The sequence below is a fragment of the Engraulis encrasicolus genome, chromosome 7 (genome assembly GCF_034702125.1).
Source record: "Engraulis encrasicolus isolate BLACKSEA-1 chromosome 7, IST_EnEncr_1.0, whole genome shotgun sequence".
Lineage (NCBI taxonomy): Eukaryota > Metazoa > Chordata > Actinopteri > Clupeiformes > Engraulidae > Engraulis > Engraulis encrasicolus.
Window position 1 is genome coordinate 23,638,537 of NC_085863.1, and position 27,547 is coordinate 23,666,083.

The following is a 27,547-nucleotide window of genomic DNA, read 5'->3' on the forward strand; positions in this document are numbered from 1 at the left end:
CCGTTTGGAATGGGGCGGGGGTGGCCGGGGGGGGGGGGGGGGGGAGGTGCGTGGTGGGGCAGAGGATAGTTTTTAAATGGCCCACAAGGACCATTTTAAATGGACGGGGAGGGGGGGGGTGTTAGATGACAGAGAGAGAGTGGTGGGTGGTGGTGGGAGGGGTGGGCAGGTAGTAACAGAGAGAGAGAGAGAGAGAGAGAGAGAGAGAGAGAGAGAGAGAGAGAGAGAGAGAGGGAGAGAGGGAGAGAGAGAGAGGGTGGGGTGGGGTGGGATGGAGGTGCTGCATTATGATTTCAGCTTCCACAGGGTGAAAAGTCCGATTCCAATCACCCCGGTGACCAATAGAGCCGTCTGGAAAGGCCTGCTGCTCTTCTCCACTTGAAGCACACTTGATTGGCAGGAAGTGAAGTAGATGCACATCACACGAGATCAGACAGAAAGGGGGAAAAAAGCATCAATTAGCAGCAATTGCTATAAGTTTTAGAGCAATAATTTAGTACAAAAATATGGATATGCTCAGATCTAATATGTAGCATACTTGTTGTTGTGGTCACTGCTGGTTTTGGTCTGGCCAGATCCCTCTGCAGTGAGATCCATGTGTTTCGCTTCTGCCCTCTGCATTGCAGGAACCTCAAGGTGGGCAGTGGTCGTCTCGGCGTTGGTCTCCCGGCAAACCGTTCTTAATTGGCTGATGATGATGATGATGATGAGGCGGTGAGAAGCAGATCACATGAGAGAATCAAAAAGTATTCAAGTCAGTCTGAAGATCAATAATGTAGTTGATTAATATTTAAATGCCAGGGTGTAGTATGGAGCAGCATTGCTTACTCGTTGATTGGCTTGCTGTTCTCCAGGTCCAGGGAACTGTTCATTAGCTCCTGTGCCAGCGACAGATGGTTGGCGCCAACTGATATCGACCCATCATGTCCCATGGTGCTACCACCACCATGACTGAAAGTGAGGAGAACACAAGAAAGAGCAATTTATTCATGATCTCGTTTGGTCTGGAGCAAACTGTGTGAGATCAGATGAGAGAAAGGGATACCTACATTAAGGCCAACTCGAGCTCCTCCTTCAGATCATGGACCTTCTCTCTCTGAACCTATAGCGATGAGTAGATAGAAGTTTAGACAATAAATTAATAAATTAGAAATCAAAAACAACTTTATGTTCAACTACCTTCGATCAGTTAGTTATCTGCCCTCTGTAATACTTTCTGCAATATGTTTTTATTCTCTCTTGTCTGTCTTTTCTCTCTAGCACATTGGATGACAATATGATACTGTGCTATACAAATCCTGCTGTTGCTGTTGCTATTGCTAAATAACAATTAGATTGAGATGACAGTAGATTCAAGTGGTATAATAGGTTATGAACAGGAATAGACTGCACTTATACCTCTCTGATGGCCCTCAACTCCTCCACAGCCACCTCCAGATCTCTTATCTGAGCATTTCTCTGACAAATAAAAATAATAATAATTTGTTGATAAGTAAACATAATAGTAAACATCACGATTGGTTACTGCTGGTGCCCCTCACTACACAAAAAAGTGCTATGGTGTGGCTAAAGTAGTTCAATTCAATGTATATTTCTTGTGTTTTTATATGCTTGTTGATATACATGATATGCACGTGTAAGATAGCCATTACTTACCTCCATTATCATTTGGCCATCCTGACCAATGGTGAGCATTGCTCCTCTTAGTTCTGCCTGTGAAAATATGTGTCGATATGTACACTATCAGCACCAAGGCCATAGACTAATGATAATAATAATAAAATAATAATAATAATAATAATAATAAAAAAATAATAATATATATATATTTTTATAATAATGATAATAATGATTATTAGGGTGGTGCAGAGCCGCACATAGAGAGTTGTGGTTGTGTTGGTGATAATATTAATACCTTCAAGGCCTTTATTTGAGTTTTTTGGAGTGCCATTGTTTCTTTGTCCATCCGGCGCTGATATGAAATATCCGACACCTGTAAAGTGAAGCACAATTTGAGACTAAGCCCGTGCTGTTTGAATAAAGGAGAAAAAGATCATCATATTTTTGTTTGTTTCTTTCTTTCTTTGTTTATTTTGTTGGTTTGTTTTCCATCTGCGTTTTACCTTGTTGTTGTGTGCCTCCACAGTCTCTTTAAGGACCTTGTTCTCCCGTTGCTGTGGACATGATGAGATAAAAGATGACAGAGTGAGACGATGATGGTGGAACACCACATAATTAGGCAAATCTGCCTGAGCATTGCATGCAGTAGCGTTATGTCTAGGTACTGTATTGAGATGGAGTAGGCCTACTGCTTTGTCAACAGTCAACATTTGTCAATACAGCCAGAATGATCAGGACCGAAATGATCAGATGAACTGGGCCCCCTAGGCTACAGGTTGCTGAGGGGCCCCTACAAAGTTGCCTGATTATCATAGACTTGCAATCGCGATTCGATTTTTAGAAGCCATGCCGCCGAAGGTGTTGTGTCACTAAGGGCGCAGCCTGGCTACCTACAAGGCAAATTTCTTGAAAAATGTACATAGACAGTGTCATAATTTGAGCTAGGAATTCAGGATAACACGTCTACCAATTCCTATCATTTCACAATTCTGCATTTTTTTCACTTTTGGCCAATTAGGGGCCCCCAGGCAGGAGGGAGCCCCTCGGCTGCAGCCATATCTATCCTGTGACTTAATCCGGCCCCGAGAATGATACAGCAGCTGGCCCTACTGCCCCCATAGCAAGTCTCACCAGCTGGATGTATTTGGCCTACTGCCCCCATAGCAAGTCTCACCAGCTGGATGTATTTGGCCTACTGCCCCCATAGCAAGTCTCACCAGCTGGATGTATTTGGCCTACTGCCCCCATAGCAAGTCTCACCAGCTGGATGTATTTGGCCTGGCTGCTGCCGAGGTCCTGCAGGCTCTGGCTGAGGGCGGTCTTGACCTCGTCCATCTCCAGCTTCAGTGCCTCAATGGCTCTTGAGGACACCTGTGCACTACAAGTGACATAAGATATTATAAGATGATATAGATGCAAAACACAAATCAATCAAACAAAATGTATTCAATAACACTATACTGTCGACTTAAAGTGCTTTCATATGGACATTCCCACATCAGGGCCTATTCTAAGAAGTTGGTTCAACTAATCGTCAATAATCATCGAATAGAGGAGCATGGAGTGAGTCCTCATTTCCTTAACTAAATGATGCATGCAACAGGTATAGTTATTAGCAGGTTTGTCAAACTGAATGACAGTCAGAGTCGTCATAATCACCCTGAATAGAGACCGTGACACAACCACGGCCATAGAACATGCCTGCCTTGTTTTCTACATTACTGAGATCATAATGTTACAGACAGGCCTGAGATTTCACCTCTTCAACTGGGTCTTTAGCTCGTTGTTTGAAGCCTCCAGTTGGGCACAGGAGTCCTCAGCGCCGTTGAGGGCCTGCTGAAGATGGACGTTGGTCTCCAGCAGCCGAGTCCTAGACCTCAACAGGCCAACCAGCTCGCTTTTGCGGGTGGTGTTCCTGCAATATTAGGGAACATTAGTACCACTGGTGGTGCCATTCATTATATGTTACAAATAGGCCTACTGTACATAGGCCTACATAGAATTGCTATGTTGTGTATCATTTTTGCTTATCATCATGTTTAGTTTGTGTATTGAGGTTCAGATGAGGAGTGATACATATTAAGGCAAAATTGTGGACTGAACTCCCACTGCACCCATTTTTGGCCATTTATTTACTATTTATTATTCCAATCAAATTTATACACCACATTATAATACTCAAATGTCATTAATTGTGCTTTAATTGTGAATAATAATGAATAAAAAGATACTAACAAGTCATTGGAGGCCCAGATCTCCTCCTCCTCCGCTGTGAGGAAAGCCTTCCTCTCTGTCAAAAAAAAACAAGCAAACAAGAACAACAAAAACATTTAATAGACGTTTATTGCTAACTACGTGCATCTTGTGATATCTTCATTTTATCCTTTTGTAACTGAATATTATAGGCTATTGGATTTTTTATGTAGAGTTGGAGGAACAGCAACAGATCATATCTAGACCAGGGTTTCCCAAACTTTACCATGATAAGGTGCTCCAGCCATGGCTCCCCTTACATGGGTCGTGCCACGCAATTTAATAACCATATACATTGTCTGGGTGTCAGTGGCCCATTGGTATACATAAAACAATTATAATAGTAGTAATTTTCAGAGATGTGACAGATTATAATGAAGTTCTTAACTAATGGGAATATTGTTTAGCTTGTGTTTTGTTTATTTTTGGTGTACATTCATTATTCAGTTACTTATGTTGTTTTACTAAACTTTTTCTTCCAACTTGCCTCGGCCTCCCTATGACCCGGCCCCTAATGACCATTGATCTAGATGATATGAAGAGGCAAAGCAGAAATTAAATTCGGTCACGTTGGTTTGTCTGTTTGTTTGTTTGTCTGTCTTTTGCGGACAGGGTGAATTTTGAAATTGCAGTTTCTAACTCAGGCAGGGAGACTTCAAATAAAAAATACGGAGTAACATAGTCACATATTCTATCAAACAGCTTCATTGGTGGACGTCTGCACTCTCTGAGCACATTTATAGTTTCTGTCTATATTGCTCTTCGAGTTAAGCCTATATTCTGTAAACTATTGTATTTCACGGGTCTCCATTACATTTGCCAGTGACACTAACAGTGTTGGTTTTTGAATAAGGCTTATTGTATGTATAATTTATTATTTATTAGGCTATTTATGATGTTAAGTTAGGTTGAACAAAATGTAGTGGGACAAATTGATGGGTCAAATGAACCCAACTGAAGAAGATCATATGAAAGCAATTAGTTCAAAACGACATAGACCTAGCCTACCTTATTCAAGGTTAGGGCCTACTACACATACTTTGTAGGTGTTGCCCAATAGCCATGTTAGTATACAACCGTATCTCGTGCCATTCAATATAACCCTCCACAAAACAATGTATGGGTTGTGTATAGGGCTAAATTAGCACCCAACTTGATTGGTTATGCTTACCTTGTGTATCTCAACGGGGCGCTACAGCCCCCCAGGGGGCAGGGGGCGTTGATAGGGCTACAACGGAGTGGGGGCGGGGCTTAGTTCTCATTGGGGGGCATTAGTCTATTATTTTTCAATACTCAGGGGTTGTGGGCAGGCTTAGAATGAAGTAAATGGGGCATTGGGAGACTTTTGATGAGGTCAAGGGGGCGTTTAGAAAGGGGATTTGATAGGCTATTGTATGTGTGCGTAACAGTTATCTTATAGGTAGTCATCCGATTAAACAACATACTTTACTCAGAACACACAGGCCTAACTTTGTCAAGTCTTGTTCATTATTCCTAGATGCATTTACTAACCTTTATCCACGGGATGAGCAGCAGGGTTGCCATCAAAATTGGCCGGGCAGTTAGATGTTGGTTGTCCAGTCAAATCCGGTGGTAGATTCAATGGTGGACCACCTGGGTCCGCGTTATTTTGCATTTTGTCTTCAAGAGATGTAGGCGTAGGTGCTATCCCTTCACTATCTTTTTTGAAAATGGGTCTTTGTAAGCAACATGCATTCCAAGTGGGAAATTCGAATGCACGCGTTAGCATTATGACATCAGAATAGGCCTAATCTCAGAACATTTACGCAGCTACCATGGACAGCGCTATTCTATTGATCAGCACCATTATATTTTAAGGACTAGCACGAATGTTCGTTTTTACGCATGTAGGCTATCGTTATTTGGTATAGGCCTACTTTTAAAATACAGAAAACAATATTTTATCTTGTCTAGACCCAATTTATTCGGTGTTATAGGCTTAATTCAGATGAATTAGAGTAGAGTTGAGATTCTTTTAATTCAATGCACCGCCTCTGGCTGAGAAGGCTCACAAAAATTGACCTAAGGTCTCCCATCTTCTGAAAAGCAGTCATACCAGAAAAAGAAACCCTACATTTAGACTCTTCAGTCACCATAACTGTCATCCAACATAGAGTTCATTAGGGAGAAAATACACGTTTAGCACACAACCATCAGCCATTGTTCCCATGCAAACAGCGAATTGTAAACTTAAAGATGAAAGATTTTGTGTCAAACAAGACATGATGAAAATTTCCCATGCTTTTATCTCCTGTGAATTCTTATTGCAATGCCTCACTTGTAGGGAGGGTTTAGATTCAGGAGGGAAGGAGCGCGCAGGAGTTCCGCTAACTCACCTCTGAAGTGGTCCTACCGGAGAGCTCCGCGCTCCAGCTCTGCGCTCCCCTCCTTCAGTGTTGAGCCTATAGGCTATTATACGATATCAAAGTATATATTCATTTTCTTTTCAAATATCAAATCACATTGTTATGAAAGTTTGTCAATGATGATAAGAAAGGAATCAAAATCTGATATGAATCACACGCATCATTGGAATTATGGAGTATACGCTGCGATACATTGGCATTCTATCGCAACATCTTACCCTTTTAAGTCTTCAATTTTTAGTGTGTCCTTCATACTTGGATGTTCAATGTATAAAGTTATCTACTACGTAGATTAATGAACAAAACGGAGACAAGCTACCCCCCCCCCCCCTTCCATTCTCGTCCAAAGTGTAGCCTAGGTCTAACCAAAACAAAATAGCGGAGTGGCAACTAAGAATCCATCCAGTTTGGACTTCCCTCCATCGTTCTGTCAGACTGTGTAGCCCTTTGATAGTAGCCCATTTTTGTGGGCTCCAGAGTGCTAGGAAACTGGGCCTACTAGAAATACAAGAAAGTTGGCCAATGTTAAGGATGCCTGGCCTTGACTGTGTAGAGTAGACGCTGTGACAACGCCCCTCGCACTGACCAGGAAAAAACCTTTAGGCTATACTTGAAGAGGCAAACGCGTTATCCTCATTGCAAGGTAGAGAAGGAGCGTAGGCCATTGGACACATGATTCAGCGGTGTTGGGGGAAGCATTTACAAGCACACAGCACAAAGTAGGCCAATGTGCCTACCACACACACACACACACACACACACACACACACACACACACACACACACACACACACACACACACACACACACACACACACACACACACACACACACAGTGGGTTGGGAAGCTTCGGGACACACTCACACACAGACACACACTGACAATAAGTCAATACAACATGCTGCTTACAATTCTGTTACTCCAATATTACCAGTTTTGTATGGAACTATTATTATTATTTAATGTTACTATTGCTACTGTCACTATTGTCTTATTATTGTAATGTCTTCCATTCTATTTTTATTGTACCATTTTGTCTAGGCCTACACATTAAATGTTCAATGTTAAATGTTCATTTGTATTTATTATTGATCAGTTATTGTTACCAATCCATCACTGTTACTTGTCCTGTCTTGCACTTTATGGCAGTCTGTAAAATGTCAGTCCTGTGTATGTCTATGTCTTGGCATGGGAGAGAAAAAAGTAATATTATTGGTTACAGTCCCTGGAGCAATGTGGTTAGGTGCCTTGCTCAAGGGCACTTCAGCCATGGATGGAGATGTAGGGAGAGGTCAGGGGGGATTTGAACCGGCAACACACCTAGATTGAAAGACCAACTCCTTAACCACTAGACCACGGCTGCCCCACCACTACGACACGGCTGCCCCACCACTAGGCCATGGCTGCTTATACATTATACTAGCTTGTCTTGGAAACACTGAGTAGGCTATGTAGTAAAAAAAAAATATCGGCAGACAAACAACTCAGGTGGTAAGCACTGCAGATTTTATTGATAACGGCCGGAGAGGTTATCACATGGAACACAAAGTCTTCCATCCAGTAAGCTCTGGGGTGGAAGCAGACGACCACCCTATTTAACCATTTCCTCTCCCACAGTCCATGGTGTGAGCTTATTTGGTGCACGTGGGTTCGGTCCTAGTTGGCTGTTTGCCCACTGTCCATTGTATCATTTTCCAATGTATGCATTGTCATATCTTGTCGCTCCAGTCTTGTGACCACACAAAGTAGATGCACATGCCTCCAATAATATTTAGTGTCCCTGTCTGGAAAACTTGCACACCAGACTATGCTATTACATGGAGATTTCCCCTGACAAACAACGAGCATGAGTATAAAAGAAAATACATGGTTAATGTAGAATAGTAATAGTAGAAAAGAAAACCATTAAGAATGAAAATTTTACTACAGCTACATTTGTCCAATACACTACACTGCACTAGTGGACTATGGACCCTGCTTTGAGAGCCACTGACTGGTCTTGATGTGGAAGGGAGTTTCTCAGCCCTCAGAATGGCACCCCGGTCAAGGCAACATTCCTTCGGAAGTCACTCCCGTTCTCTTCTGATATGAACACATACAGTAGACTATTCCGTTTGCATGCATTTGACATCTGAACCAAATGAACAATGAGTCATACAGTACCTTGTCTGGAAAAAGAAAAGGTTGAATTATCCATAGAAATGAGCAGGATTTTTATTTATTTTATATTTTACTGTGGCCTACTTACTGTGATTCAGACATAAAATCAGAACACCAACCCAAAAGACCTCACAAAACTGTAAAAAAAACTATTTACATGCAAAAAAAAACGTATCTACAATCTTCTTAAAGGAAGCTGCACAATGTGCAATATATTTTATTTATTTCACGGCACACACATTCTTGTACATACACAAAACATACAGGCACACAAACACTCTCCTACATACTTGCATAGGTAGACCTCCCTTTTTAAACTTTTTATTTAACATGTGTATGTCTCGTCATGACTGTGTCATGACACTATTAGGACTCTATCATGTCATGCGGTTCACGTCAACGTGGTGTCAAGCAAAGTGTTGCCAAATCATTATTATCATCAGGCCAATATAAACTAAAACTAAAATCTTAACCATTATCTATGTTGTATATGTGATTGGTTGGGTGCATCTTGTCTGTCCATGCACTGTTTTTGTATGTGTAACCTTGCCTCTGAATGTATGTAGTGTGGTAGGAGAAATAGAGCCACCTGGTGGGGGAGATGGATACTGCAAGTGTCTTAATGGTACCTCAGCCTCTGCTTTGGAGCGTTCATAACATCTACCATTTTTTTTACTGTGTATGTGCTTATGTGCATGCAGCTTATGTCTGTGTGTGTATGTGTGCATGCATGTGTGTGTGTGCTGTGGAAGAACATACGCATGCACGCACGCTCGCACGCACGCAAATAATAGGCAAAGGCTTGGAATACTGTGGCTTGGAATACTGTGGACTTGGAATATTGTGGACTGGCAGGAGAAAGATGTAGGAGTGATGAATGTTTGGAGAGGAGGATCCTGAAAGACCTAGTGCAGTCAGGGCCGGTTCTGGCTTATTTGGTGCCCTAGGCGAGTTTGTGTTCTGGCGCTTTTTTATACCTTTTTTATACCTTACAGAACACAAGAGTAATACCGGTAGTAAGCTTAACTAAATAGCATCAAGAACAATAACTGTTTTGCATCAAATGGATTTCTGGTTCTTTTGGACAGCCGACCAACACATCAGATTGAGTCGCATGAAAGTACCTTCACTGTGTGGTGTCTTGGTGCTGCCCCCAACCCCAGATGAGAGGGAGGTTATCAATGTGTTTGAATTGTAAAATGGAATTGAAATGCCAGGAGAGTGGTACAGTAAATTTGCATGTCAAATGCATGTGTAGACAATAGGCCTACCAAGGAGGTCTGCATTGATAGCCTATCTACACTACCTACAGCATCACAAAGCATGGCAGCATAACAATTTTAATAAGCTACACATTTGTGCTGTCTATGATTCCAAACCAATTTCATTTCTGTACTGGAAATAGTGGTGCATTTGTGAGTAGGAGAATGAGAAGGGGGCTATCTATGTGTTTGAACTGGAGGGACAGGGTGAGAGAAAGGGAGAAAAGCTGTCACGCTTTTGAATTTCATAATATACAAAATATAGTAAATAGCCTCACTTGTCTGCAATACTACATCACTCAGCATGAAAACATGCTGTGCGTGGTTCTGTTACATGATTAATGTAGGCCTATGTCATTCTGGTCTGGAAACAGTGTTTTTTTTTAAGCTTACAACAAGCAGGTAATTCATTCAAGTGGATGGAAGGAGATATGCCAGCTAAACTTGTTTTAAACATGGCACCAGTCTTACTTTACATTGCTTGTCAACCTAAGCAAGTATTATGATGTCAGGTGGGTGTTAGTGAGCAGGCTACTAACAGCTACTTTACTGGATTTCATTGTTTGGCATACTTGGCTAATGTTAGCATGCTAACTAGCGATTTCTCAGATCAAAAGCAAAGCTCTTTTTCCCTCTAATTCCAAACAGTAGCCTCATAACTATTAGGCTTTACATTATCACAAACGGTTGCTGATTAAATCACATACTTCCAAAACACCCTCTGCAACTCCTGTATCATGCAATGACTGGTTTAATGAGAACATAATTCTCCACCCAGCAGAGCGGCATTGCTGTTCGCGCTTGCCCTCTGTCTCTCGAATGAGTCTCCAAATTCAAAATAGATCGCAAGCTGTCACTCGTCCCGCCCCCTTTCTCAGAACTGTCTGTTTATTGGTTCACAGACTTCCCAGAGACAGTTGGAAGAGATATAGAGCTCTTCAGCGTTGACGTCAACTTGTATGCGGCGTTTGGACTACCGGTTCCATGGCGATTTTTTACATTGCAAAACGCCATAGAGATTCAGGTTTGGCAAAAATATAAGTTGCACGGCAACAACGAACATTAGCGTGTCCCCGCATCCCTTTCTCATTAGTGGAACGGATCGTATCATCATGTTGGTGTATTCACATGTTAAATCATGACGATTATAATTCAATATTGCTAACCCCTTTCTGATCATTAAAACTTCCGAACTACATACTTTCCTTTGGTTGCCATGGGTACAACCTTCCGCACGTACATGCCGTTAGGCGCCGCTTCTGTAGTCGCCAAAAGCTTCCGGGTTTAGCATATGGACGCAACATCGTATTTATGTCGAAGTTTGACACAAAATGATCAACCATGTCATACCTACAGCCTATTTTTAACACCCTCGACAGTTTGCGGGGGTTCGCTAAGCGCGTGCTTGCACTCGGAGCTTATTTGAAATTTACCCCTATTCATTCCCAATGGAGGCCGGAAGCCGATAGGAACCAGGACGTCCTTAAATGCTAACATGAAAGACTACAATCTACTACATGCTTCCGCTTCCGCTGAAGAACTCTATTGGCTGAGGGGCGCTTTGCCGTGAGGAGCGCTTTCGCCACGCTTTGTTGATTGCGACTTCATAAAAAAAACCTCCACATCGCAAAATTACGCATCGGAGAGCGCCATTTCGGCGCTCTTTCTTCACATTGCGCTCTAGGCGACCGCCTAGCTGGCCTATGCTTATAACCGGCCCTGAGTGCAGTCATGGGTAAGCGGCTAGTGCATCAGACTTGTATCCGAAAGGTTGCCAGTTTGACTCTTGACTCGCCAGCCCAGTCGGTGGGGGGTCTAATTTACCAGTGCTTCCCCTCATCCTTCTCCACGACTGAGGTACCCTGAGCATGGTACCGTCCCGCCACACTCCTCGCTGCCCCCTGTTGAGTATGTGGCTCACTCACCTTCTCCTCCATGTGTCCAGGCTGACAGGTGATCACCCCGTCGTTGGTAAAATGTGAAGGGCTATGTACTGTAAAGTGACATGCTGTGCAATGTAAACAGTAGAACCAAGATTTTGGTTAGCTAATGCTATGCTGTCACTTTCAATGAGGGTACAGTGCATATGCTCAAACTTTTCCACGACAGTGTGCACTAAAGACCCCAGTGCACATGTGAGCAGCACTATGCACTAACCGTCAGTGCACTGAGAAAAGTGCTCGATATGAGACACAGGACAAGTCTAGAAGAGATCTGAAAGTCGGTGATAATCAGGCTAAGTGTGCAGGTCAGTGTGTGGATATGTCAGTGTGGGGCTAGTTGCACTTATTTAGTATTTAGCACAAGGGGGGGGTGGGGTAGGAGGTTTTGCCCTTCTGTTGTGTTCAAAATCATAGAAATATTGAAAAATACCAAGTTAACACTTTAAAATATTAATTTCATTCATTGAAAAATGAATCAAGTTGAAATGTTGTCTTTATCCTGCTATGCTATCGGGTTGATTTGGACCCGAACACCACAAATGTCACTATTGATCATTTTTAATATTGGGGAAAAAAATTATTAAATAATGTTTTGGGTTGTTGTACTCCCATGTCAACTGTAAGACATGGATAACATAACTACTAATTTTATCACTTTAGGAAGTATAAAGAGTGAATTTCTTGAATTTCTTGATAGTTTTGGTGGTCAAAAATGAGTTGCTTATTAAATTAAACACCTGTGAAGCCAAAAAGATGAATAAATATGTCCATGGATAATACAAACTAAGCTACCTATGAAATGAAAACAGTTGATGGGAACTAGTCTTTTTAGGTATTTTATGGCTAAATTTCTATCACGGGTCAAAAATAACCCGCGAACAACAGCTTTTGAACACAACACAAGGGTTTATGGGAGGGCGGGGGGGGGGGGGGGGGGGGGTTCCCTTGCTATTGCAGTTGGGGGTCGCAAGGACCATTTTTAAATGGGGGGGAGGGGGTTACATAGGGGCCACAAGGACCGTTTTGAAGGGGGGTGGGATTTTTATTGTATTTTTTTTGCAGATAGCAAGGGAGGTGCAGAGGGGCATGGGGGGTACATAAGGGCCACAAGGGCCGTTTGGAATGGGGCGGGGGTGGCCGGGGGTGGGGGGCAGAGGATAGTTTTCAAATGGCCCACAAGGACCATTTTAAATGGACGGGGGGGGGGGGGGGGGGGGTGTTAGATGACAGAGAGAGAGAGAGGGGGGTGGTGGTGGGAGGGGTGGGCAGGTAGTAACAGAGAGAGAGAGAGAGAGAGAGAGAGAGAGAGAGAGAGAGAGAGAGAGGGTGGGGTGGGGTGGGGTGGGATGGAGGTGCTGCATTATGATTTCAGCTTCCACAGGGTGAAAAGTCCGATTCCAATCACCCCTGTGACCAATAGAGCCGTCTGGAAAGGCCTGCTGCTCTTCTCCACCTGAAGCACACTTGATTGGCAGGAAGTGAAGTAGATGCACATCACACGAGATCAGACAGAAAGGGGGAAAAAAGCATCAATTAGCAGCAATTGCTATAAGTTTTAGAGCAATAATTTAGTACAAAAATATGGATATGCTCAGATCTAATATGTAGCATACTTGTTGTTGTGGTCACTGCTGGTTTTGGTCTGGCCAGATCCCTCTGCAGTGAGATCCATGTGTTTCGCTTCTGCCCTCTGCATTGCAGGAACCTCAAGGTGGGCAGTGGTCGTCTCGGCGTTGGTCTCCCGGCAAACCGTTCTTAATTGGCTGATGATGATGATGATGATGATGAGGCGGTGAGAGGCAGATCACATGAGAGAATCAAAAAGTATTCAAGTCAGTCTGAAGATCAATAATGTAGTGGATTAATATTTAAATGCCAGGGTGTAGTATGCATTGCTTACTCGTTGATTGTCTTGCTGTTCTCCAGGTCCAGGGAACTGTTCATTAGCTCCTGTGCCAGCGACAGATGGTTGGCGCCAACTGATATCGACCCATCATGTCCCATGGTGCTACCACCACCATGACTGAAAGTGAGGAGAACACAAGAAAGAGCAATTTATTCATGATCTCGTTTGGTCTGGAGCAAACTGTGTGAGATCAGATGAGAGAAAGAGATACCTACATCAACGCCAACTCGAGCTCCTCCTTCAGATCATGGACCTTCTCTCTCTGAACCTATAGCGATGAGTAGATAGAAGTTTAGACAATAAATTAATAAATTAGAAATCAAAAACAACTTTATGTTCAACTACCTTCGATCAGTTAGTTATCTGCCCTCTGCAATACTTTCTGCAATATGTTTTTCTTCTCTCTGTCTTGTCTTGTCATGACAATATGATACTGTGCTATACATATCCTGCTGTTGCTGTTGCTATTGCTATTGCTAAATAACAATTAGATTGAGATGACAGTAGATTCAAGTGGTATAATAGATTATGAACAGGAATAGACTGCACTTATACCTCTCTGATGGCCCTCAACTCCTCCACAGCCACCTCCAGATCTCTTATCTGAGCATTTCTCTGACAAATAAAAATAATAATAATTTGTTGATAAGTAAACATAATAGTAAACATCACGATTGGTTACTGCTGGTGCCCCTCACTACACAAAAAAGTGCTATGGTGTGGCTAAAGTAGTTCAATTCAATGTATATTTCTTGTGTCTTTATATGCTTGTTGATATACATGATATGCACGTGTAAGATAGCCATTACTTACCTCCATTATCATTTGGCCATCCTGACCAATGGTGAGCATTGCTCCTCTTAGTTCTGCCTGTGAAAATATGTGTCGATATGTACACTATCAGCACCAAGGCCATAGACTAATGATGATAATAACAAAATAATAATAATTAAAAAAAATAATAATAATTAAAAATATATATATAATAATGATAATAATGAGCCGCACATAGAGAGTTGTAGTGGTGGTGGTGATAATAAAAATACCTTCAAGGCCTTTATTTGAGTTTTTTGGAGTGCCATTGTTTCTTTGTCCATCCGGCGTTGATATGAAATATCCGACACCTGTAAAGTAAAGCACAATTTGAGACTAATCCCGTGCTGTTTGAATAAAGGAGAAAATGATCATCATATTTTTGTTTCTTTCTTTCTTTCTTTGTTTATTTTGTTGGTTTGTTTTCCATCTGCGTTTTACCTTGTTGTTGTGTGCCTCCACAGTCTCTTTAAGGACCTTGTTCTCCCGTTGCTGTGGACATGATGAGATAAAAGATGACAGAGTGAGATGATGATGGTGGAACACCACATAATTAGGCAAATCTGCCTGAGCATTGCATGCAGTAGCGTTATGTCTGGGCAATGTATTGAGATGGAGTAGGCCTACTGCTTTGTCAACAGTCAACATTTTGTCAATACAGCCAGAATGATCAGGACCGAAATGATCAGATGGCCAGGCCCCGAGAATGATACAGCAGCTGGCCCTACTGCCCCCATAGCAAGTCTCACCAGCTGGATGTATTTGGCCTACTGCCCCCATAGCAAGTCTCACCAGCTGGATGTATTTGGCCTACTGCCCCCATAGCGAGTCTCACCAGCTGGATGTATTTGGTCTACTGCCCCCATAGCAAGTCTCACCAGCTGGATGTATTTGGCCTGGCTGCTGCCGAGGTCCTGCAGGCTCTGGCTGAGGGATGACTTGACCTCGTCCATCTCCAGCTTCAGGGCCTCAATGGCTCTTGAGGACACCTGTGTGCTACAAGTGACATACAATATTATAAGATGATATAGACGCAAAAGACAAATCAATCAAACAAAATGTATTCAATAACACAACTATACTGTCGACTTAAAGTGCTTTCACATGGACATTCCCACACCAGGGCCTATACTAAGAAGTTGGTTCAACTAATCGTCAATAATCATCGAATAGAGGAGCATGGAGTGAGTCCTCATTTCCTTAACTAAATGATGCATGCAACAGGTATAGGTATTAGCAGGTTTGTCAAACTGAATGACAGTCAGAGTCATCATAATTACCCTGAATAGAGACCATGACACAACCACGGCCATAGAACATGCCTGCCTTGTTTTCTACATTACTGAGATTATAATGTTACAGACAGGCCTGAGATTTCACCTCTTCAACTGGGCCTTTAGCTCGTTGTTTGAAGCCTCCAGTTGGGCACAGGTGTCCTCAGTGCCATTGAGGGCCTGCTGAAGATGGACGTTGGTCTCCAGCAGTCGAGTCCTGGACCTCAACAGGCCAACCAGCTCGCTTTTGCGGGTGGTGTTCCTGCAATATTAGTGAGCATTATAGTACCAATGGTGGTTCCATTCATTATATGTTACAAATAGGTCTACTATACATAGGCCTACATAGAATTGCTATGTTGTGTATCATTTTTGCTTATCATCATGTTTAGTTTGTGTATTGAGGTTCAGATGTGAGTTCAGGAGTGATATTTATACAAATTTATACAACACATTATAAAACTCAAATGTTATTAACTGTGCTTTAATTGTGAATAATAATGAATAAAAAGATACTAACAAGTCATTGGAGGCCCAGATCTCCTCCTCCTCCGCAGTGAGGAAAGCCTTCCTCTCTGTCAAAAAAACAAAAAACAAACAACAACAACAAAAACATTTAATAGATGTTTATTGCTAACTGCATCTTGTGATGTCTTCATTTTATCCTTTTGTAACTGAATATTATAGGCTATTGCATTTTTATCTAGAGTTGGAGGAACAGCAACAGATTATATCTAGACCAGGGTTTTCCAAACTTTACCATGATAAGGTGCCCCATTTATGGGTAGATTCCAGCCAAGGCTCCCCTTACATGTGTCGTGCCACGCAATTTAATAACCATACATTGTCTGTGTGTCAGTGGCCCATTGGTATACATAAAACAATGATAATAGTAGTAATTTTCAGAGATGCAACAGATTATAATGAAGTTCTTAACTAATGGGAATATTGTTTAGCTTGTGTTTTGTTTATTTTTGGTGTATATTAATTATTCAGTTACTTATGTTGTTTTACTATACTTTTTCTTCCAACTTGCCTCGGCCTCCCTAGGACCCGGCCCCTACTGACCACGGATCTAGATGATATGAAGAGTGTTTTGCATAAAAGGCAAGCAGAAATTAAATTCGGTCACGTTGGTTTGTCTGTTTGTTTGTTTGTCTGTCTTTTGCGGACAGGGTGAATTTTGAAATTGCAGTTTCTAACTCAGGCAGGGAGACTTCAAATAAAAAATAGGGTGTAACATAGTCACATGTTCTATCAAACAGCTTCCTTGGTGGACGTCTGCACTCTCTGAGCGCATTTAGTTTCTGTCTATATTGCTCTTCGAGTTAAGCCTATATTCTGTAAACTATTGTATTTCAAGTTCAAGTTCAAGTTCAAGGAGTTTATTGTCATTGTCAATGAAGTCAACGAAATTGTGGGTGGAGCAACAACACTGCGTAGTTTGAAGTAGGCCTATAGAAGTAACCAAAAAGAAGTAGTCAAATAAAGTCTAAATTCATGAAGTATATCATGAAGTATAATAAATTAAAGTAAATAATAGTAATAATATGAGTATTAACAAATCACGGGTCTCCATTACATTTGCCAGTGACACTAACAGTGTTGGTTTTTGAATAAGGCTTATTGTATGTATAATTTATTATTTATTATTTATGATGTTGAATTAGGTTGAACAAAATGTAGTGGGACAAATTAATTCAAAACGACATAGACCGGGCCTACCTTATTCAAGGTTAGGGCCTACTACACATAGGTGTTACCCAATAGCCATGTTAGTATAAGGGACGGGCACAGCGCTTCCATTCTGGGTACGCCGCCATATTGATAGCTAGTTGCTATGGTAAAGGGAGAGTGACTGCCTCCACCATGCATGCAGTCTGGTCTCTAACATCGACAAGCCGGCTGTGTCCACAGTCAAGAATGTGTGCTACCCAAAGCACAGACACAGCACGCACTGAATACCTTCAACAACAAGCACCACGCCACGATAACTTGACAATCGAGCAGTCTGGCTTCTGCATAAACCCGGCGTTCCCACAGGTAGGCGCCTCACCTGATGGCCTAGTTAGCTGTGACTGCTGTGGACAAGGCTGCCTGGAAGTGAAATGCCCTGCTAAGCACAAACACAGCACTGTCCAGGAGGCTTGTGACGCAGACAAAGACTTTTGTCTCCACAGAGTTGATGGCATTGTTCAGCTCAAACAAGGTCATAGGTACTACACACAAGTGCAGACACAGATGTTCGTGACAGGTGCAACCTACTGTGACTTCACGTTGCCTGTATCCTGCCAGATGTCAGCTTCTGGGAGTCCTGTCTGAGGAAGGCACAGGCATTTTTTCACAAAGTTTGCCTCCCCGAGCTCATCTGTGGGTATTAGACCAGAGACACCTCCACACCGGGATAGAGTGGAAAGTTATATTTGACCGTCTTACAGCAGCAACCCATGCTAGCCGGCGACTCTTTGTTATGGAGGACATTTGTTCTCCATTGAGACGCCTCCAAGTTGGAAAATGGTAAAAAGATAATCCATTTGGGATTTTTTTCCCCGTCCCGTCACAGCTTGCGCTTCTACACCCTACGACACAGCAACGGGCGACCATAACGACAGCAGAGGTCAAATGAAACGGTAAAACACAAAGCAAACTACTAGCAGAATAAAGCAAGTCCTCACTGTAAATAATGGGCTGGCCCGCTTCCAAAATGTCTGCCGCGCAACGTGTGACGTCATGTGCCCGAAATTTATACAACCGTATCAGAGATTCTTTAAAGTGCATATCGCAGGTTAACCACTACTTTGGATCAATGTGTACACACTGTATTCAATAAATGATCCACATATATAAGTCCCTCCAAAAACGATGTTAAACAACGATTTTTGTTGTTTGTTGTGGCAAATGTGGGTTTAACCGTAACCTGGCGACTACGTCAGGCGAGGCCATGGGTGAACGTTCTAATTTTATTTGCCTGGAATTTTACATAGGCGAGGGGACGATAATGATATAACGGCCGTGGCCTGCGGGCCTATAATAGAAATCGCAACTACCGGTAATCGTGCGGCTTTTCTCATGCAGGGCACTGTAACAACTTGCAAATGATTTAGTAACTTTTGGCCAACTAGTTTTAGTAGAAATGCTATTCATGCAGGGTTGCAAATTCTGCTTGGACCTAGGCCTATAGGCTATGCTAGACTATGCGACATGGGCTTCTTTTTTTTGACTAGTCCCTTCATATTTTTGAGCTTGCTTGTAATCATTTTAATTAACTGCCAATATCGTGTCAGCTAAATGCAATAGGCTACCTAAATTACAAACAGCACAAAAGCGTCTCTTGAAATGATCTGAGTAGCCTAAAATGTGGTGCTATTCGCCCGACTGGAGAGTGACTGTCCATGGTGCTGAAATCGCGTCAAACTTTTCCTAGGTGCAAAACAGTAGGCTAAAGTATACCACCCGAGTCATGTCGCTGTTGTAAAAAATCACATGGCCTATTTTCAATAGAATTACATGCAACTTCAATAATGGTCACCCACATGTCAAATCAATAGCATAGGTAGCCTAACCCACGCGGCGGCGGGACTATTTCGATTAACCTATATTCCTTGAAAAAAAAAAAGTCCGAGTGTCACAAAAAAACTGCACTGTCCGTAATTATAGGCCTACCAAACGAAAGTATCCATATAGAAGAAATCAAGTCTTCAGTTTCAATAATCCACGTTGTGTGGCGCAAATGTAGCGCCTTCCAAGTCTCTCGCGGCCAAAAGTGACTAAGCTCACCTCTGATGATATAGCCTACTTATGTTCCAGGTTACTCACGGCACTGAGACGATGCAGGATAATCCATGGAAAGTCTTCAAGTAATCCAAACAGAGCGGTTCAAGCAAGACAGTAAAACAACAGTAGTCGCCAGATCAAATATAAACATAAATACCAAAACTAGCCCATAGGCCTATGTAGATTTGGTGACGTTTGATAAAAGCATCTCATTCAGATGGCCAGGGAGAGAGGCAAACAATCTTTCAACAGCGTTGGCTGGAGCCTTCGAGTAGAGCCTTTTGGTTGTAGCCTATCTTTTCAGTCTCTATTTTCCTACTACGCGCGTTGGATCCACGTTTTTAGATGCGTCCCAGCATCTCTATAAGAGGGTAGGCTATGTCTGTCCGTCCGTCTGAAACGCGTTCTTCAAATTGTTCCCTTCTGTGTCCACAAGGTGGGAGAGTTGACTATTTCGCCCGGAGCACGCAGCTGATTGCATTGTGAGACACGTGCAGCGCGAGTACAATGCAAGTACTGGTACATTGAATAAGAAGCAGTGATAACGCGCCAGTTGCCCTAGCCAGGACAACTGAGGGGGCATTCAATTTTCGGCATTATTTTGCGTTTGGGCCGTGGGAGGCAACTTCGTTTCGTTTTCACCAACACCACTGAAGTGTGTGTCACTATGTTCAGGGTCTTTACCCCCATATGAGACTTCGGCCCGAGGATGTCAAACGTGAGGGGGGCGATTCATCATGTTGTGTATGATAGTGTGTCACGTTGTGCAGCTCAACTATGTGGTTTGTCAGAAACTCGCGGCAATGACAATGAAACGTGGTGCTCGAAACAAGTAGACAAATGCGCCATTTGACATACGGTGTATTGATGTTCTCGGACGTAGGCCTATTGCAAGGGAGGTTCATTCGTTTTCTGCTGACGGCCGTGTGGACCGCACAGGTGCTTTCCGCTGTGCCCAGACAAATTGCTTTGCAGTCGTTTGAATTTGGTAATCTCTGGCACTCTTACAATGCAGCCGACTGCTTTGCACCTTGCCGTTAAAAAGCTTGGAGCGAATGATTCACCCAAACGGTTTTATTTATTTATCATTTGTCGCTGTTTACATTCTTTCCCACTTGGACATGATGCTGAAATGGCGTGATAGACCTACTAAAGGTTGATACTAACAATGTCTGGTAATTTGTAGTGTAGGCCTACTTGAAATTTGAAATCACATGGTAGGCCTACTTCTCCAAATTCAAGCTTTCGAGACTCGCACTTTGAGGCAAGCGCAATCGTAACCCTCCAGCCCCACCCGCCACACACTTTTTTTTTTTTTTTTTGCATAGTTCGAACACTGGTAGGCTATTTTACTGCCTCACGGTCACATGGCACCCTGTAGCGGTCATGATATAATATTGCCAATGATATTTATTTCATACCTGTACGGCATAATTCAATCACACACCGTACAGAATACAGGGCTGCCGCTACTGCGGGCTACTGAATGGCCTCGCCTGACGTCACACAATAGATTAGAATTCTTTGAAGATGTTACTGAAAATACACACTTTTCCTCATTATATTTCATTTTCTGATGCCCTGTTGCATGAAAAAAATGATGGATAATTGTTGAAGTGGTAGAACTATCAAAGGAAGTCCATTATTTTGAATAAAAATTAACCTGAGATATACACTTTAAGTATATAGAGATATGCCAACAAAATAGGTTTCTATGGGCACCTAACGCGACCAGGTTCCGGTCTGCCTAAAGGGCCGTGTCATAATGCTCCTACAATGAATAGAACAGTCCTTAAGTCTGCCTAGGTCTGCCTAAGGGGGGCCATAATAGAACCAGACCTCTGACCGTATCTCGTGCCATTCAATATAACCCTCCACAAAACAATGTGTGGGTTGTGTATAGGGCTAAATTAGCACCCAACCTGATTGGTTATGCTTACCTTGTGTATCTCAACGGGCTCTACAGCCCCCCAGGGGGCAGGGGGCGTTGATAGGGCTACAACGGAGTGGGGCGGGGCTTAGTTCTCATTGGGGGGCATTAGTCTATTATTTTTCAATACTCAGGGGTTGTAGGCAGGCTTAGGATGAAGTAAATGGGGCATTGGGAGGCTTATGATGAGGTCAAGGGGGCGTTTGTTAAAAAGGGGATTTGATAGGCTATTGTATGTATGCGTAACAGTCTTATCTTATAGGTAGTCATCCGATTAAACAACATACTTTACTCAGAACACACAGGCCTAACTTTGTCAAGTCTTGTTCATTATTCTTAGATGCATTTACTAACCTTTTTCCACGGGATGAGCAGCAGGGTTGCCATCAAAATTGGCCGGGCAGTTGGATGTTGGTTGTCCTGTCAAATCCGGTGGTAGATTCAATGGTGGACCACCTGGGTCCGCGTTATTTTGCATTTTGTCTTCAAGAAATGTAGGTGTAGGTGCTATCCCTTCACTATCGTTTTTGAAAATGGGTCTTTGTAAGCAACATGCATTCCAAGTGGGAAATTCGAATGCACGCGTTAGCATTATGACATCAGAATAGGCCTAATCTCAGAACATTTACGCAGCTACCATGGACAGCGCTATTATGGCCTAGCACGAATGTTCGTTTTTACGCATGTAGGCTATCGTTATTTGGTATAGGCCTACTTTAAAAATACAGAAAACAATATTTTATCTTGTCTAGACCCCATTTATTCGGTGTTATAGGCTTAATTCAGCTGAATTAGAGTTGAGAACAAAGATTCTTTTAATTCATAATGCATCGTCTCTGGCTGAGAAGGCTCACAAAATTGACCTAAGGTCTCCCATCTTCTGAGAAGTCACCATAACTGTCATCCAACATAGAGTTCATTAGGGAGAAAATACACTTTTAGCCATAGATCACACAACCATCAGCCATTGTTCCCATTCAAACAGCGAATTGTAAACTTAAAGATGAAAGATTTTGTGTCAAACAAGACATGATGAAAATGTTCCATTCTTTTATTTCCTGTGAATTCTTATTGCAATGCCCCACTTGTAGGGAGGTTTTAGATTCAGGAGGGAGGGAGCGCGCAGGAGTTCCGCTAACTCACCTCTGAAGTGGTCCTACTGGAGAACTCTGCGCTCCAGCTCTGCGCTCCCCTCCTTCAGTGTTTAGCCTATAGGCTATTATACGATATCAAAATATGTATTCATTTTCTTTTCAAATATCAAATCACATTGTTATGAAAGTTTGTCAATGATGATAAGAAAGCAATCAAAATCTAATATGAATCACACGCATCATTGGAATTATGGAGCATGCGCCGCGATACATTGGCTGTCTATCGCAACAGCTTGCCGTTTTAAGTCTTCCATTTTTAGTCTGTCCTTCATACTTGGATGTTCAATGTATAAAGTTATCTACTACGTAGATTAATGAGCAAAACGGAGGCAAGCTGCCCCCCCCTTCCATTCTCGTCCAAAGTGTAGCCTAGGTCTAACCAAAACAAAATAGCGGAGTGGCAACTAAGAATCCATCCAGTTTGGACTTCCCTCCATCGTTCTGTCAGACTGTGTAGCCCTTTGATAGTAGCCCATTATGTGGGCTCCAGCGTGTTAGGAAACTAGGCCTACTAGAAATACAAGAAAGTTGGCCAATGTTAAGGATGCCTGGCATTGACTGCGTAGAGTAGACGCTGTGGCAACGCCCCTAAACCTTTAGGCTATACTTGAAGAGGCAAACGCGTTATCCTCATTGCAAGGTAGAGAAGGAGCGCAGGCCACTGGACACATGATTCAGCGGTGTTGGGGGAAGCCTTCACAAGCACACAGCACAAGGTAGGCCAATGTGCCTACCACACACACACACACACACACACACACACACACACACACACACACACACACACACACACACACACACACACACACACACACACACACACACACACACACACACACACACACACACACACACACAGTGGGTTGGGAAGCTTCGGGACAAACTCACACACAGACACACACTGACAATAAGTCAATACAACATGCCGCTTACAATTCTGTTACTCCAATCTTACCAGTTTTTAACTATTATTATTATTTACTGTTACTATTGCTACTGTCACTATTGTCTTATTATTGTAATGTCTTCCATTCTATTTTTATTGTACCTTTTTGTCTACACATTAAATGTTCAATGTTAAATGTTCATTTGTATTTATTATTGATCAGTTATTGTTACCAATCCATCACTGTTACTTGTCCTGTCTTGCACTTTATGGCAGTCTGTAAAATGTCAGTCCTGTGTATGTCTATGTCTTGGCATGGTATGGAGAGAGAAAAGTAATATCATTTTCCTTGTATGACTTGCATATAAAGAAAGTGACAATAAAAGCTGACTTGACTTGACTTGATCAGAATATAGACGTCTCACACCCCTTGAAACATCCCAATATAGGCCTATTACACTTCTCTTATTCTCATCCTGTTTAAGACCATACTCCTTAATCACATACAAGCATCCTGTTTACCAAAATACTTCTAATCACTTTTGGTTATAGATTCCAAGCAGCCTACATATTCAGTGAAATGATAATGACTAATTAAATTATTACTTCATTATTACTTCATTATTACTAAATCATTAAACATTGATTTCAATGCTACGTACTTTCATATCCACAACACACACACGCACACACCCAGACACACGTGCATGCGCATGCGCGCGCGCACACACACACACACACACACACGGAACATTTTTAATAACTAACGTTAGATTTTTTAAAATGTTTTCATTACAATGGACACACACACTACACTATTACACAATGGCACACACACACACACACTTTCCAGATGGTGGCTATCGTCATAGGTTTACCAGAGGATCGTTTATATCAGTAGCCTGTGAATATCAGGACATACAGTCATAGAGTCATTTCAGGTACAGTTGCATAGTCAGAGACCAGGGGTGTTGAACCTATTCCTCCACTGTCAACTGATTGCACATGGAGGAGTATAGTATAGTTATAATGTATTACAAGCCCCAATTTCATCCTGGTTTATAACAAGCCATGAGCACTCAGCCTTCAACAGTCTTGGAGTTATTAAGGCATTATAAGATGGAATTACAGTTATTCATAACTGTTAAAATATTGTGTGTAATTATTATGCACATTATCATTTTAAATGTGCTGATGATGCACTATAGATATAAGCTTCAGAGAAAGTGTTATTATACGTAGGCTTATTATAAAATGACTACTATTCATAATTCTCCAGTCTAGTGACTTGAAGTGTCTAGTTACTAGGTCAGGGTTGAAATGAATGACTTTGGGTGAGGAGCAAGGTGCCACAGTATGGGGCAGTAATCTTAACCCTTTTACTGCCGTCGTCGCAAAATTGCGACAGGTCGCTAGCCTAGAAATCTAGACGCCCCTAGCGACCGCAAATTGAATTTGCTCCCGGGGGCAGTCTAGCGGACCCCGGTCGTTTTGCGAGGCTGAAAGTTATCCGATGACAGGGCCAATCAAATCGCGAGGGGGGCCGGGCTACCTAGTAAACAGGAAACTTTCTAAGAAGAAGCATGGTGTCCGTCCGTGCTACGTACAGCACGAAAGTGTTTACTTAATTTAAAAAGCCTGGATGATAATACATTTCGTGGCTGACATGGATTGATGTAATAATACACCATGAACTTATGGGGCACAAATAGATCTCAACACATTACCATTTGATCATTCGATGTTTTAAACTAGCTCGGTAAGCTAAGTTGAGCATTTTACAGAACCAGATAGTCACACGTTATTATCAGACCACTACATAGGTGTAGAATGAAATTGCTGCCCCAATTTCTAACAAGACACATGCCATTAAAAACGAGACATTTGGGAGCTTTGGAAGTCTTTGAGTAGCTTACTAAATAGATGGGAATGACACCGAGTCTACCAAGCTAGTGGCTAGCTAACCTGTCGTCAACAACACAGACCTAGGTATCCAGGTTAGGGTTAGTCTTAGAAAAAAAACTAGGGTTAGAAACAAAAAACTAACATCAAAAAGATAACTAGCTCCGTTATATGGCGGTGGGATCGATAGTCTGGCTAGTGGGAGCGAGCTGACCGGGGAGCGTCCTGCGTTGGGAGCGACAATCCGGGAAAGTTATGGGTAGCTGGCTAGCTAACGCCGAACATGCCATGTTGACAACAATCATAAATATAACCATTTAACAAGCCCCAAATTGCTCGACATTTTGCTGATTGATCAAGGAGGGTCATGTGGTTGAAAACGAGGCATTTTTAAACTGTATAAGTGAAAACACGATTTATTAGGAAACATGTTTGTGGCTGTGGTCATCACAGAATGACAGAATGACGAATTCACTGCTACGACGGCTGGAAGTTGCTGCTACACCTACAAAGAGGCCCTCGCTAGTGGCTAGCTAACCTGTCGTCAATAGCAGAGCTAGGTATCCAGCCTTGTATTATATGTCTGCCCCAAATTCTAATAAGATCCACGTAATTAAAAACGTGACATTTGTGAGCTTTGAAAGTCTCTAAGTAGCTTACTAAATAGATGGGAATGACACCTGGTCTACCGACCTAGCGGCTAGCCATGTATTAGTTATGGGTATACAGCTAGCTAGCTAACACCGAACATGCCATGTTGACAACAATCATAAATATAACCATTTAACAAGCCCCAAATTGCTCGACATTTCGCTGATTGATCAAGGAGGGCCATGTGGTTGAAAACGATGCATTTTTGAACTGTATAAGTGAAAACACGATTTATTAGGAAACTTGTTTGTGGCTGTGGTCATCACACGAATTCACTGCTACGACGGCTCGAAATTGCCGCTTCAACTACAAAGGGGCGTGTCGCGTGTACGAGACAGCTGTGACGCTACACAGAAGTGTGTGGGGATTGGTTGTTTGCCATCCAATTGCGTGACGTTGAGTGCTGAAGCAACCGTTTATCCCGCCCACACTGCTGCCCAGCTCTCCTAGACCCTGGTACAGCTTTTTGCTGTACGGGTCTGGCTGCGCTAGGCTAACAGGTCGCGGTATTGAATTAGGTGGGCTGTCACGTCGAATAGAGTGTAAAATCTTGTCCATACTCCTTTCCACTGGGTGGCAGACATGTGGTACTTCAATCCTTTCTAAGAATTTCGACCCCTCTTAGTGCATTTTTTTCGAGTAATTTCCATCTGAAAACCCAGACGCGGAAGTTGCGTTGCAAGTCACTATTTCAAAACAAAGGAGGATCGGCGTTGTGAGATTGTGCACATAATTTCCTCTAATTCAAGCCCAAATACATTCTAAATGCAATTTGTCTTTGTGGTTTATGTTTAGTGACATTATATTTTCTCACAAGTTGATTGTATATGTGTAGACATTTATAATATGGCCTTAGACAATGCGTCTCCTATTGCTAGCTTAGCCGTGGCTACAGAGAAGAACAGCCAATTCGAATAGGCAGTGAAATAGATCCCCTTGCCAAACACAGGGAAACATCGCGTCAGTTTTACATACATAAACAGTTTTACAAACATAACTGATCCTAACCATAACTCAATGGAAAGTTTCGGGATTGAGAGAAGAGGTTTGTTTGGAGACTAGGGGAGTTCCCATTTGAACACACGCGACGCGAAGGCGAAGTCCTGTTCCAGGCGAGCTGAACGCATGCGACTGGTTTCATTCACTGAATAAATCTGAAGCAAGTTGGCCTGCCCCCAGACGACAACTTGTCATGATGTTTTGTGTGCAATGCAATTGCGTATTTCGCCCCTCAAGTAATTGCAGCCATTATTATAAGAAAAAAGATGTTGCTGCTGAGATTGCAACACAGACGATCAATCGGCTGTTTGGGACCTCCCCTGTCAAACACAGAAACACGGTGTAGACCTAGGAAACATGATCCTGAACACAAACTAATGAACATTTGCGGGGTTGTGAGAATGTGTTTGCTTGGCGACTTGTAAATGGTTACGGGGGATTTCCTTAGAACATGCGAGAAGCGTTTATTGTCATCCAAACCCACAGGGCGATATGCGTAATTTCACTGAATAAACCTCTAAATAGGCAACCACTATTTCTATGTCGTGCGTTTTATATGCAATACAATGCCATATGTCGCCCCTAAAGTGATTGCAGTCATCATGTGTTCATCGAAATAGGCTATATTTCAC

The 27,547-nt window shown here is 42.4% G+C and overlaps 2 protein-coding genes and 2 long non-coding RNA genes across 4 annotated transcripts; all 4 read right to left on the bottom strand.

The window, feature by feature from the left end:
* Positions 1 to 218: 218 nt before the first annotated feature.
* Positions 219 to 3,312, bottom strand: LOC134451761 (uncharacterized). The gene is made up of 10 exons (XM_063202161.1): positions 3,293 to 3,312; positions 2,881 to 2,998; positions 2,124 to 2,174; positions 1,916 to 1,993; positions 1,657 to 1,713; positions 1,399 to 1,458; positions 1,050 to 1,102; positions 829 to 951; positions 539 to 688; positions 219 to 388 (listed from the first exon to the last, which is right to left on the bottom strand). Exons 1-10 carry the CDS (start codon positions 3,310 to 3,312, stop codon positions 286 to 288), a joined length of 813 nt encoding a protein of 270 aa, XP_063058231.1. The 3' UTR covers positions 219 to 285.
* An 87-nt stretch (positions 3,313 to 3,399) lies between these two features.
* On the bottom strand, positions 3,400 to 5,501 carry LOC134452045 (uncharacterized). Its single transcript, XR_010035341.1, has 3 exons — positions 5,386 to 5,501; positions 3,856 to 3,910; positions 3,400 to 3,535 (listed from the first exon to the last, which is right to left on the bottom strand). It is a non-coding gene; the product is annotated as an uncharacterized LOC134452045 (long non-coding RNA).
* Positions 5,502 to 12,970: 7,469 nt separating this feature from the next.
* Positions 12,971 to 15,457, bottom strand: LOC134451762 (uncharacterized). Its single transcript, XM_063202162.1, has 10 exons — positions 15,450 to 15,457; positions 15,224 to 15,341; positions 14,787 to 14,837; positions 14,579 to 14,656; positions 14,346 to 14,402; positions 14,088 to 14,147; positions 13,748 to 13,800; positions 13,527 to 13,649; positions 13,240 to 13,389; positions 12,971 to 13,089 (listed from the first exon to the last, which is right to left on the bottom strand). Exons 1-10 carry the CDS (start codon positions 15,455 to 15,457, stop codon positions 12,987 to 12,989), a joined length of 801 nt encoding a protein of 266 aa, XP_063058232.1. The 3' UTR covers positions 12,971 to 12,986.
* A 274-nt stretch (positions 15,458 to 15,731) lies between these two features.
* Positions 15,732 to 21,791, bottom strand: LOC134452046 (uncharacterized). The gene is made up of 3 exons (XR_010035343.1): positions 21,678 to 21,791; positions 16,140 to 16,194; positions 15,732 to 15,881 (listed from the first exon to the last, which is right to left on the bottom strand). It is a non-coding gene; the product is annotated as an uncharacterized LOC134452046 (long non-coding RNA).
* Positions 21,792 to 27,547: the final 5,756 nt, after the last annotated feature.

Bases quoted from the DNA above. Each gene is read 5' to 3' on its own strand.
- LOC134451762 (XM_063202162.1), bottom strand. The intron at 14,657-14,786 runs GTAAAACGCAGA...TTTACTTTACAG, and splicing joins TGGAGGCACACAACAACAAG to GTGTCGGATATTTCATATCA. The intron at 13,650-13,747 runs GTAGGTATCTCT...CCTCACTTTCAG, and splicing joins GAGCTCGAGTTGGCGTTGAT to TCATGGTGGTGGTAGCACCA.
- LOC134451761 (XM_063202161.1), bottom strand. From the start codon at position 3,312: ATGGCCGTGGTTGTGTCACG. The intron at 952-1,049 runs GTAGGTATCCCT...CCTCACTTTCAG, and splicing joins GAGCTCGAGTTGGCCTTAAT to TCATGGTGGTGGTAGCACCA. The intron at 689-828 runs GTAAGCAATGCT...CATCATCATCAG, and splicing joins AACAGCAAGCCAATCAACGA to CCAATTAAGAACGGTTTGCC.